Below are 12,745 nucleotides of genomic sequence, written 5' to 3'. Positions count from 1 at the left end.
CACTTTTGTCCTTATTTAGAAGATAAATGGGACAGTGTAACTACCCTGTGTCACTAGGAAAATGCATGCCTTCTTCAAAGTACTAAGATCATGTGCAAGTATGAAGCCCTTTACACTTTAATTTCAAATGAAACCCCTTTCTCGCTTCAAATAATTGCACACTTTACTAATAACTGTCAGAAATTTTAAATTAATTTTATATGAAATATTTTACAATAATGCACAATTTGACCAGATTGTTTTTTATCAGGGCAACCTGTTCTACTCAAATATGGGACATACTGCTTCAGCTTTAGCCTTTCAGCCCCAATCCAGGAGCCTTCGCAGGCAGTCGCTTCAAGTTGTCTGTAAATATAAATTTAACACAAAAAATAGTTTGTCGCAAAAGCAACTGCCTGAGAAGACTCCTGGATTGGGGCTGAAAGGTGAAAGAAGTATGCTGTCCCATATTTGGGTAGACCAGGTTGCCATGATAAAAAACAATCTCTCCCCTGGTATAGCCGACAAGACAAGGAGAGCCCATAGTTTAGAGGTTAATATATCTACCTAACATGTAAGTAGCCTGGGTTCGAATCCCAGAAGGGTATGGCTAGCTGACGAGAGCTAAATAGCTTGAAATAGATCTATACTAATCTCCCTTTATTTCATTGTCGGTAAATATAAATTTAACACAATTTGACCAGATGTTAGCACTACCAATTCTCTTTCCATTCTTTATAATATAAAGATAATTTGGTGATAAAACATACATCAAGTTCAAAGAAAAAGTCTTGCTCTTTTGATGCAATTTCATAATCTGCTCTTAATGCCAAATCATGCACCTTCAGACATTCTCCAAGATCCATCCTCTGAAACACAAGACAAAAGGACAATTTTATAAAGAAATACTAAATGGATACAAATTATATTCTTATTTCAATATTCAAATAGTGTATCTATTGTTTAATATGATTTAAATTACTATACAAATTTTGTTTAAAAGTGATCAGTCACATCATTAAATGTCCCCAGGTCTCAGTGACACCATACTGCAGTAGATCAATACACTTAAATAAGAAATACAGCACTCTTAGCAGAAATTCTTCTTCCTGGGAAGAAAGAGCTTTCCCTTCAGTTCTTGCATACTTTCCCTTATAAGCTAGTGTGCTTAACAAATCAAGTTACAAACCAAGTTATTTAATTTTTTTATATAGTGTGGAAACATACATAACACCCATTGTATTATTTTTTTTCAATTTTAGATGTGGATTGCCATTGTCTTCTTTGTAGGGCTGAAACAGAGTGACTGGGTCTGTGAACTAGAACTCACAAGCCTGGTGTTTTAAATACTACACCAAACTGGTTCACTATTGTATTACTTTTAAGTCCCATCAAAAACAAGGTTTGAATATATGTCCTTTCATAAGAACAAATGATGCTTGATTCTTTACTTGCCCTTTTTGAAATATCATCTATATCTGCTCAAGGAGTGGTAGAATCTCCTTGCTGGATGGGTGGAGAAGAGTGACAGAAAATCCCATTCTCTGAGATGTCCTGAATTAGAATGGGGTATAGTACTTTGTTTTAAGCATCTATGGGCTTATACATGTAGTCCTTGACTTACAACCATTTGTTTGATTACCGCTCAAAGTTACAATGGCACTGCAAAAAGTGACATATGATCATTTTTCACACTTAATTGCTATTTATAGCATCCCCACAGTTATATGATCGAAATTTGGGCACTTGGCAACCAGCATATATTTATGACAATTGCACTGTCCTGGGGTCATGTAATAATCATTTGTAACCTTCCCAACTGGTTTCTAAGAAGCAAATCCAGATTCGCTTAATAACTGCATGATTCATTTAAAAACGGCAGTGATTTGCTTAACAACTATAATAAAAAAGATAGTAAAGTGGGGTAAAACTCACTTAACAACAGCCTCACTTAGCAATGGAAATTTTGGGCTCAATGGTGGTTGTAAGTCGAGGACTATCTGTAAAATTATAAAGTAAATTATAAAACAAAAACATTAATACATAAAGAAATAAATCATTGGGCTAGGATGGAGCTTGAGCCAGGAGGCTGTTTGGTCTGGAGCCTGATGGAAAGGATGGTTTGTTTTTATGTCTGTTTTTACCATTTGGAATCATTGTTTGAGAGGGGCAACCATGTATGTTGTATAAATAAATAAATAAAATTATTACAAAGGTTTACAGTTTAAAGTGGCTGGTACCATAACTTGGACAGGGAAAAAATGAAATACAAATTTTATATTTTATAATATAATTTAAAACCTATATGCAGATTAGTTCTCATAAAAATATACGAAGCAATTATTTATTATTATTTATTAAGTTTGTATGCCACTTCTCTCACCAATAAGGTAATTTTGGGTGGCTAAATAAACCACAGATGAAACACTCTGAATTTCTCTTTTTTCTTTCAAAACGCTCTTTAGCAACTAAGTTGCCTGATCCTTCTTCCACTGCACTTTTTGCCTGGGGATTCCTAGTTATTCTGAATTTTTTATTGGGTTCCCCTTATTCCCCACCATCAGTTTCTTTCCTTCCTTGGTTTACTAAATAAAACCACCAAAGTTTTGCCTACTTTTCTAGCTCTAATGTAAGTAGGAGAATATAGACAGTACTACTGGGCAGGTAAAGTGTGGACAAGAAAAAAGATAAAGAAAGTGAAAGATCCAAGTCCAAAGAGACAATTTAGAGATATAAATTTTATTTTACTTGTAATCATTTGCAAAAAGTTCTTGCACAAGAAAACTGGTTGACAATTTTTAGCACTGTCCATAATAAAAATATTACAAATAATTAAATTCTCTACTTTCACTAGCCAGTCTAATGTTATACGGATATCAAAAAGTGCATGATATACAGATATACACTCCAATATACAGATTTAAAAATGAAGACTTTTGATATGAACTGCATTAAAGAATGTACACTTTAAAAATGCCTTATGATAAAATGATTCTATGTGAAAGACTACCTTCAATATTTATGGTTATCAGTAATATCACAATCAAAATATTCAAGTCCAGTGAACAACTCTTTTATGAGAAATTAAGACTGGTAAAAGGATAGAGAAATCTGTTTTGATTAATTTTTTAAATATATATAAAGTTTATTGTCATTGTATGTATATACAGAGAATACCCATACAACGAAATTCACATAATACCCAGAGACCAAGCCCAACACACATTAATTGATTAATTGAGAGTCAATTTAGCGGTTAAAGTGTTGGACTAGGAAGTAGAGACTCAGGTTCCAGTCAACCGTCAGCCACAGAAGGTCACTAGGTGACTTTGGGTCAGTTACTTTCTCTCAGCCTAATTTACTTTACTTCAGGTGGGGAAAAATAAGATAGAGGATATAACTTCAAATAATAGTAACGATGCACAATAAGTGCTTTTCACTTTATTCATGTCAGAAGCATCTTCAAATTATGGACATATACCATTCAATTCTGAGCAGCTAAACTATGTGTAAATTAGGTCATAAAGATGTAGCACATATGAAAAGTACTGAAAATAAATAGGATTAAAACTAGATGATGTTCATCCAGTATTAGGCCACATCGACAGCATTTTCTCTCACCAGCTTTAATCTACCTCTGTGCATGTTGAAGAACATTGTATACACTGTAGCATATGTAAGATGGATTGTTCTCCACATTCACAAAAATGTATAGCGAAGCTCCATTTTCTTAGATTGTCCTTTGATCTTCCTACCCTAGCAATCTCCAGACAGGCGAAGGTTGTTCTTGACTGGGCAGCAGACAGTCATGTGGTTATGCCCAGTTGCCTGATAGCTGCTTCTCTAGTGGTGCACTATTGGTTGCCTGGTACACTCTTCTCTATTTTTTAAAATCTCTGCTTAACTTCTATGCCTAGTACTTTATTTTTTTTTATCTTGCCTTTATTTTTGGTCAACTCAAGCAGTGTACATATTAATATTCTAAACTTCCCCAACATAGTGAAATGGGTTGGGCTGAGTGAGTGTATGACTTATCTTAAGTCACCTAGCCAGCTTTAAAGGCCTAAGTTAGGACTAAAACCTATGGTACCCTGGTTACTACATCAAACTACCTCTCAAGTCACTTTCCCTCAGCCGAATTTAATCATATGATGATAGCTGTAGAGGAAAAATAAGAGAAGGGAGCACTATGTAAGACTGCAGACATAAGAGCTCTTTGGAAGGGTTTTTCCCCCAATAATACACTTATGTTCTGAGGTGTTTTGACCTTCATTAAATCTTATTATGTCAGAGGTGATCAATGCCAAATAAATAAAAATAAAACCTTATAGTTATTGTTTTGCAAATCTATCCACGTTTCCTCATATGTCATTATTTGTCCCCTCCCCCCCATTGTGACACTATTTATCTCTGTGTCTTGATAAGGGCAGCTGTGTAAATGCAGCCAATTCTAGCATATAATGAACTCTTCAGAATGGATCTAGATACCAGCAAACCACAGCTTAGGCAATCTAGATCAGGGGTCGGCAACCTTAAACATTCAAAGAGCACTTGGACCCGTTTCTTACAGAAAAAAAACACACTGGGAGCCACAAAACCTGGGTGGGCATGGCCAACTCACTCCCACCCAGTCACATGACCCCTTAGCCATGCCTACCCAGCTACAAAACCATTCTCTATCTCTCCCCCTCTCCCTCCCTTTCTGTATCTCTGTCTGTCCCTCTCCCTCTTCCCCTTTTTCCTCCCGTGTCTCTCTCCCTCTGTATCTCCCTCTCTCCCTCTCTCTCACCTCCTCTCTGTGGATCACTTTGTACGTGTCACTCTATGGCTCTCTCTCTCTCTGTCTCTCCCCCCCCTTCAGGCGACCGTCCTCCCCCTCCCCCGTAACTCCCTGGTCGGATGCGACTTCTCTCCTGCACTAATGCTCCGGCCATCGCCCACCCCCAGCAGCTCTTCAGCCAAGCGCAGAGGGGGAGAGAGAGAGAGATAACACGCATGTGTCTTTCCTGAGGGAGTAACTTTAACTCTGTTGAGGCAATTGAAAAGTTCATGTGGATGTATAATATTTGCGTATTAGGAAATCATGTGAATTGGCAAAGCAATATGTTACTCTTATACAACATAAATAGTAATTACCTTGGGGATTTCTATTGCAATTTCAAAGTGAGGAGTTTCCATTCCTGTCCCATCACTGGTTGGCTGTGCCCCTCTTATTTCTTTTTTGGACTCCAGCCCGAAGTGGCAGGAAGCGAAGGCTGTCTTACGTGCAAATGTGGCGTGAAGGCAGGTACAGGGCAGTTTCGCTCCTGCACTCTCCGGTGACTCTCTTCCCCCTCCTCCTCTCAGGATGCCCGGGCCAGCTGTGGCTGAGCTTTGGCACTCGCTTAAGGAGGGTCTCCTCGCACGTGCGCACACTCCTGGCTTAGCCATAGCCGGCCAGGGGGTTACGAGAGGAGGAGGGGGGAGAGGAAGGTGCAGGAACGAAGCTGCCCTGTACCTGTCTTTATGCCACATTTGCGTGTAAGGCAGCCTTCGCTTCCTGCCACTTTGGTCTGGAGTCCAAAAAAGAAATGAGGGGCGGGACCAACCAGTGATGGGACAGGGAGCCATGGCAGAGGGCCCAAAGAGCCGCTTGTGGCTCCAGTTGCTGACCCCTGATCTAGATCTATTCTGAAGAGTTCATTACATGCTAGAACTGTTATCAACACCATGGAAGAGTATGCTAAAAATTCCCTTGCCAGTAGCCACATTTTATGAATAGATTTTAATATATGCAGAAATGTTTAGGCTATAGACAAGAAAATTTATATACAGTGCTATAAATCAGATGCATGAGAGTGCCAACAGGCTAGAAGCTAGAAATACTAAATTCAAGACTTCAGACTTCTCTCAGTCCTAGGAAGCAAGCTATGGCCAAGAAAACTTCAGGGAATTGTTCAGACAGTTTCCAGGAGTCAATATTGGCTCAGAGGCATATCTCTCCCCCTCTTTATAGATTAAATAAAATACACAATACATTTTCTTCACTTCGTTTTGCTTTCTCTTCTCCTTGCCCGCCAGTGTGACACAAAATATTTTTGCATTTATAACTTCTATTTCTATAGCTATAACTTTTGATGTACTTCATTCCGGGCTTCCCCCGGAGTTACGAAACATCCAAGACTTACGCATTTTCCGCCGAGCCCTGAAAACATTTCTATTCCAACAAGCTGGTCTGGCCTAACTCTCCCTTTTTAATTGGCTTTTAAACTGGCTTTTAAATTGGGTTTTAAACCTCTTTAGATAAATTTGGATGTTTTTTAATCTTTGAGCCTAAATTACTTAATCTGTTTCTTAATAGTTTTTAACTTCTATATGTATTTGTATTTATTATGGCTGTTCACCACCCTGAGTCCTTCGGGAGTAGGGCGGTATACAAATATGAAAAATAAATAAATAAATAAATTATAAGAAAATGCATGTCTTCCTAAACAAAAAACAACTAATCCCAAATGTTTCCTAAATATTAAACTCTAATTCTATCCTAACATAAAATGCAAATATCAGTTTAGTACTTTAAATAGAAGTGGTAATATAGTATTTATTACCACCACAATAATACATACTAAATAAATTTATGAAATGCTATGCATTTGGTTTTAAATCAATATAATTCCAGCTATCATTCTCTGAAGGTAGACCTTCAATATCTTCTCAAGTGAATTTGTTCAAGGACAGTACTTTTCAAGTATTAGAAATCCGAAGAAATGAACAACAACAACAAAAAGGTTTCTAGAGAAATGATGGTGAAAGGCAACATCATCAAAATATGCAGAGGGAACAAAAAATGCCAAATCTACAGATATTTCCCTCACATTGTGAATAAAAAGTAACGATCATAAAAGGTCTTCATTTCAATGCCCCCAGAAATATATTTTGTTCTAACTAAGCTTTTTAACCATTTTAAATCAATGAGAATAAGTTAACAATAATTAGGATATCTCACTGACTTCAGCAGAACTGTAGCATTACCAATTTAATCTAGATTCAGCGTTCACTTTGTTCAGATCCAGTGTTGTGTTATTAAGATCTAGACTGAAAAGACATGGACCTAAGTCCTTTTACACACTTGGAAATTCACTATGTGCAATCAAGCCACTCGTTCTCATAGCAGAACTACCTTAGTGGGCTATTGCTATAGGCAGATTGTCACCCTAAAACCTTCCTGAGCTTTGTAGGATACTAATCTAATCAATTAATCAATAAAAGCTTGAGGCTGGCAAAAAAAGATAAAGCAACAGAACCTTAAAGATACTGAATACAGTTTTAGTAAAAGCAGACTTAAAATTAGAGCCACAAGCAGTAAAAAAGCACAGGTTCTGGATGGTCTTTGGAAAAAAGTTATATATTAACAAAGACTTGAATACTTGCAATTCAGGACTCATATAAATCTGGAGAGCTGTTAAGTTATGGTTTAGCCAAAAAAGAAAAAAAGATTTAAATTGTAGTATGTTTCATGGTGATAAACCTATTCTATCTTGCTGTAAATCTTTAAATATTCTGTATTTAAAGGAAAATTTCATCTCTGTGCATTTTTGTATGCTAACTGGTTAAATAATTGGAAAATAATACATTATAGCATTATGGATTCCTTAGCAGTTAATTAACAAGTTTCCAAATACATGAATTAAAATTTAATTTGTTATTTATTTTCCTACTTTTTTGGGAGATATAAAATAATTTTATTCACATACTTAGTATTTTTCTTAAACAAAGTTAAAACTGAATTTGTTTTTCAGTTCTGTATAACAGTGGACTTCTAAGACCAGCAAAAGCTAATCATATTCATAGAAATTATTCTATATCCCCCAATTCAGTTACCTGAAAATACTGAGTTAGACTTTTATAATAAAATTTGTCAAAGAAGAACATTCCATGCATCACTTGCAAAAGTATAAAAATAAATAGCCCGGAGACAGGCAAATAGCAATTTGAAGAACAAAACATTCCTTGGAACAATTTTATCAGGTGCCATTGAAATCAAACTATGTGCAATGTTTCTTACAAGTTATACCATAGGCAACTGTTTTCCAGTTTTTTTGTTTTAATATGAAGTACTATATTTTGCAGACTATAAGATGCACCTAAATTTAGAAGAGGAAAACAACAAAAAAAAAGTTTTTGGCTTCCACTCGCCTCATTTTTGGCCCTTTTTTCAGCTCTTTTCCAGCCTTTTTTCTGCTCGTTTTTGAGGCTTTTTTTTGGCCCATTTTTTTCAGAAAAAAGCTGAAAAAAGTCTGCAGAGGCCAAAAAATGGCTAGCGGGTGGGCGGGGCTTTGGCAATATTCGGTCTATAAGACGCACAGACATTTTCACCCCTTTTTGGGAGACAAAAAAGTGTGAAAAATATGATATTTAAATTATGAATTCAATAAGCTATGACACATGCAAAATATTCCATTACTATATGAGTTCTACCGCTAATAAGTCTGGTCAATTTTAAATCATTGGCTTGCATTGTGATAAACAATTTTATCCCAAATATGAATTAATTCTATTAATTTATTATTAAATATAATTAGTATTAATTATATTTAACTCAAAGAATATAAATGAACAAATATACAAAAGGCAATTCTCGATGTCTTCAATTCTGAGGTTCAGACTTTAAATCTGCTTTTTTATTTAAAGTTATGATGTTTTCTAGCAGAAGGGAACAGAAGGGAGTAATTAAAGAATATCTGTTGCAAAGGAAGCTGATAATTGAAAGATGGACAAACAAAATAACAGTACATGAAAAACAGAAAAATATCTTTCAATGGAAGATTTGCATGAAAAATAATAGGTTTCTAATTTGGTGAAAAATCAAATATATTGTATTTACCAGATTAACTGAATTCTGGACAACAGTCCAGATAATTTTCTATACTAATATTTAGAATTTATATTATCTGAGTAAAAACTGGTATTTGTTGATGCATCCTGGTTTTGTTTTTGTTAAATGCTTCATATTTATTTTTATTTCCAATTTCAGCATAAAAATAATGCCTAACATACTGTTATTTTATTAAGCAATCCGGATTCAAAGCAAAAAAGTTATGCAGGACTTACGTCGGTTCTCAGGTCACACTCGTCACAAACTCTTAAAAAGCAGAGTCCTTTTCTGGGTTTGGGCAACAGCTATTACACTATCTCAGAAAAATCTGTTTTTGATTTACTTTGCTACTATGTCTGATATGCATGCCCATATTTGTGCCCTATCCCAATTTCCTTTTTTAATCTAGATTGCTGCAAATCCCTGTACCTTAATTTTATAATGTAAATAAACAATCAAAAATAAGATGAATTAGTTTGAGTACTTCTGCAGAGATAAATATATATTTTAACTTATAATTTAATATTTATGGCTGTAATATTTATGAATATAGAATACGCACTGTTCCTGAGAGGACATCATGAGGGCAACAGTTGAGAAGATGACTTTTGCATACTCTGTCATCACTGAATTTAATTCGCTGACGTGTAGTATCCCCTGCAACATAGAAATATACATTTCCGATTAGAGAATCATGTAATATTGAATAAAGCATTCATACTTTTCATATATTTCACTTTTGTTCAAAAGAATATTCTGCTTTTCACAAAAAGAAAAATATTAAGACTATCATTTCAACCTCCGCAATGGATACATGTTTCTAACTCTACACTGGGTGAAAATTCATTGCTTCTAAAACAAATTATGAGAGGCATAAATTAATATTGCTAGTAAAATTGTTTATATTAGTATCAACTGCCTTCAAAACATTTATACTATATTTTCTGATGTTTACTGAATTCCCGCTGTTAATTCTTCAAGATCTAATCAGTAGCATTGATCCATTTACTTCAGGCAGGGGCAACACATACTTAAGTTAAAAAAAACCAAACCCTGTACTATATCACTGGGAAAACAATGCCTGCAAACAGCATTATTCAAGAGCTGAAATCCTCTATTTGACAATATAACATCTTAAAGATAAATTGAAACTTTTACAAACTTTTATAAACCCCAAAGCATCAACCTGCTTACCACATATTGAAATTGAATTTCAAGTTTAATATCATATCTGTGAACAAGGTTGGAAAAGTTTTATCCAAATGACATGAAAAACACTGGCTACTGATTTATTGCAGGTTTTTTTCCCTAAGACAGGGGTCTACAACCTTAAACATTCAAAGAGCCATTTGGACCAGTTTCCCACAGAAAACACTGGGAGCCACAAAACCTGGGTGGGCATGGCCAACTCAACATCACTCCCACCCAGTCACATGACCACCACCCCAGCCATGTCTAACCGGGTTTTGTGGCTCCGGGTGGGAAATGGGTCTCTCTCTCTCCCCCCCCATTTTTCTCTTCCCCCCCTCTTTTCTTTCTTTCCTTTTTTCTCTCCCCTTCTCTCGTTTCCCTCTTTTCCCCCTCATTCTCTCCCTCCAGCTCCCTCATTTCTGTGTCCCTCTCCCGCTCTCCCTTCTCTCTCTCTCTCCCTCTCCTTTTTCCTCTCTCATTGTCTCCCTCGATCATTTTCTCATTTCTCTCTTTTTCCCCTTTTCTCTCTCTCATCTATCTCTTTCCCTCCCTCCCTCTCTCTTCCCCCCCTCTTTCTCTCTGTCTCTCTCTCGTGTATGTGTGTGTGTGTATGTTCCCTCTTGAACCATTTCCAAAATGAGGCGAGAGTTGGGTTTTTTTTTTTGCTGATATTGTTTCTTCTTCTTTGGGTGCTTTTTACCATATGATTTAAATCAACAGTCATTTCAGGTTCCCAGATAAATGAAGCTCTTTCGTCCCCCTGCTGTGGCTCCCTGCTGGCTGGCTGGCCCCGCTCTCCCAATCACTCCTCACATAGTCTGAGAAGGTAAAGGTGACGGTAGGGATGGAGACTCGCTCCATATTCCAGAGCGGGAGGGAAGTGCCCCTATACTTGCTTCTCATCTTGCAGGCACTTCCTCCGGTGCTTCTTGGTGCTGCACGCACCTCAGTTGCTCGGGGAGACGTGCAACTTTTGCTCCGCCCCGAGACACTGGCCCGGCCGATGCTCTGCGTCGTAATAGGCTCCAGGAGGAGGAGGGGACACCATCTCCCCCATTCTGAAGTATGCAAAATTTAAGTGTGTTGTGCAAGACGCTGCAAGAGCAGTGAGCAGGTGATGGTGGGCAAGATCAGTGGCATCAGCCACAGCCAGGCTGGGCCAGTGCTCTAGACTTGCAACTTGCTCTTGCCGCCTCCATCGCCTGCTCACTGCTGCTGTCACAGCACCTTGCGCAACACACTTAAATTTTGCATGCTTCACAATGGGGGAGACGGCGTCCCCTCCTCTTTCTGGAGCCCATTACAACGCGGAGCATCGGCCGCAGCCGGGCCAGTGACTCGGGGCAGAGCAAAAGTCAAGGTGCGCACAGCACCAAGAAGCGCCAGAGGAAGCGCCCGCGAGATGAGAGGCAAATACAGGGGCGCTTCCCTCTCACTCTGGAATATGGAGCGAGTCCATCCCTGCTGTCGCCCTTACCTTCTTAGGCCACGCGAGGAGTGACTGGGAGGGGAGGGCGAGGGGCGGGGCCAGCCAGCCAGCAAGGAGCCACAGCAGGAGGACGAAAGAGCTGCATGCGGCTCGGGAGCTGCACGTTGCTGATACCCACCCTAAGACAATGGACAATATTCAGTCTCAGATTTGAAAAAGATAATTCCATAAAATGTATTTTCAGTCTAAAGATGCAGAACCAGATAGAATCCTTGTATTTCCAGGGTTTTTAAAAATGGATTTTAAATTATGATTATATAAAATGAAAACCTACTGGTGAATTACTGAAGCAGAATATCACTGCTGGGAAAAAAAGAGTTTTGAAACTTTATCCCAACATTATTCATTTCAAAAAGGAAAAAGGTTTAAAATAAAAAAATGTAGCCACTACCCTATTCTCATAAACTTGGAAGAATTTAAGCCTATGCAACAATTCTACACTTCAAATTTCTAATCTAACCAGCCTATTATGCAATTCCAGAATGACTATTTGCCCTAAAAAAGAACTATGATGTAACATTTTCAGATGGGCTGTACTCTGCTCAAGTATTTGTTTCTGATATCAATGTTTATGAAGATTAGTCAAATAAGCAATTCAAGCTTCAGAGTAGTTCAACAATAGGTTTTCAGAAGCTGGGTTTTTAGATTTAGTAATTTTATACTAATGAAAATTTAGAATTGTCTTTAAAATCCACACCTACTACTGCAGAAAATGAGGAACTGGGATATTTTCCCACCAGTTTTCCTCTCTTTTTAAAGACACAAATTGTTGGTTCCACATTAACACATCTGAAAAGTTAGCAATAACTCACGGCTCGGCGAATGCGGGGCCTTTCTGACACTCCCTTGCAGAATGAAGTAGGCAGGCATAGATACATTGAACCTTTATAAATAAAACAAGGGGCTATATTGTTCAGTTTGTATATAATAAACTCTGCCAGCATTTTAATTACAGTGTCTAGAAATACATTGTGAAGGTAAAGAGTAATAGGAAACCTGAAATATTTGTGCCTGATAGCAACAATGTTTGTATTCAAGGGAGATTTTGTTAGGAAAAGTTACCTAAATTATAGCTGGAAAAATATTTTGATTACTAGGCCCCTATGTTCTGTTTATCTTCCGCTTTAAGCACCTAGGAATTTGCTTAAAAATGTTATCCCAGTACCTAGAATTTCAAATATATTTCCAGCCTTGCTTAAAACGCTTTTCATTTTAAAAACCCATTCGTTTCC

The 12,745-nt window shown here is 37.3% G+C and overlaps 1 protein-coding gene across 5 annotated transcripts in view; it reads right to left on the bottom strand.

Moving 5' to 3' along the window:
- The window catches only part of LOC139319263 (putative RNA-binding protein Luc7-like 2), a 54,147-nt gene that overhangs the window by 23,721 nt on the left and 17,681 nt on the right, over nt 1–12,745 (bottom strand). For 3 of the 5 annotated variants that reach the window (XM_070947046.1, XM_070947047.1, XM_070947044.1), the window contains exons 2-4: nt 12,326–12,396; nt 9,396–9,490; nt 750–848 (exon numbers count right to left, since the gene is read on the bottom strand). In XM_070947046.1, coding sequence (XP_070803147.1) covers nt 750–848; nt 9,396–9,490; nt 12,326–12,383 — 252 coding nt within the window. In that variant the 5' untranslated portion in view covers nt 12,384–12,396. Of the gene's footprint in view, nt 1–749; nt 849–9,395; nt 9,493–12,325; nt 12,397–12,745 lie in introns of all 5 variants that reach the window. The other 2 variants (XM_070947048.1, XM_070947045.1) reach the window with 2 other exon arrangements.

Source organism: Pituophis catenifer, unplaced genomic scaffold (assembly GCF_029215685.1).
Source record: "Pituophis catenifer annectens isolate HBS135680 unplaced genomic scaffold, rPitCat1.0.hap2 SCAF_7, whole genome shotgun sequence".
Lineage (NCBI taxonomy): Eukaryota > Metazoa > Chordata > Lepidosauria > Squamata > Colubridae > Pituophis > Pituophis catenifer.
Note: the sequence above shows the minus strand (reverse complement) of the source record. Positions and strands in the feature narration are given on the sequence as shown.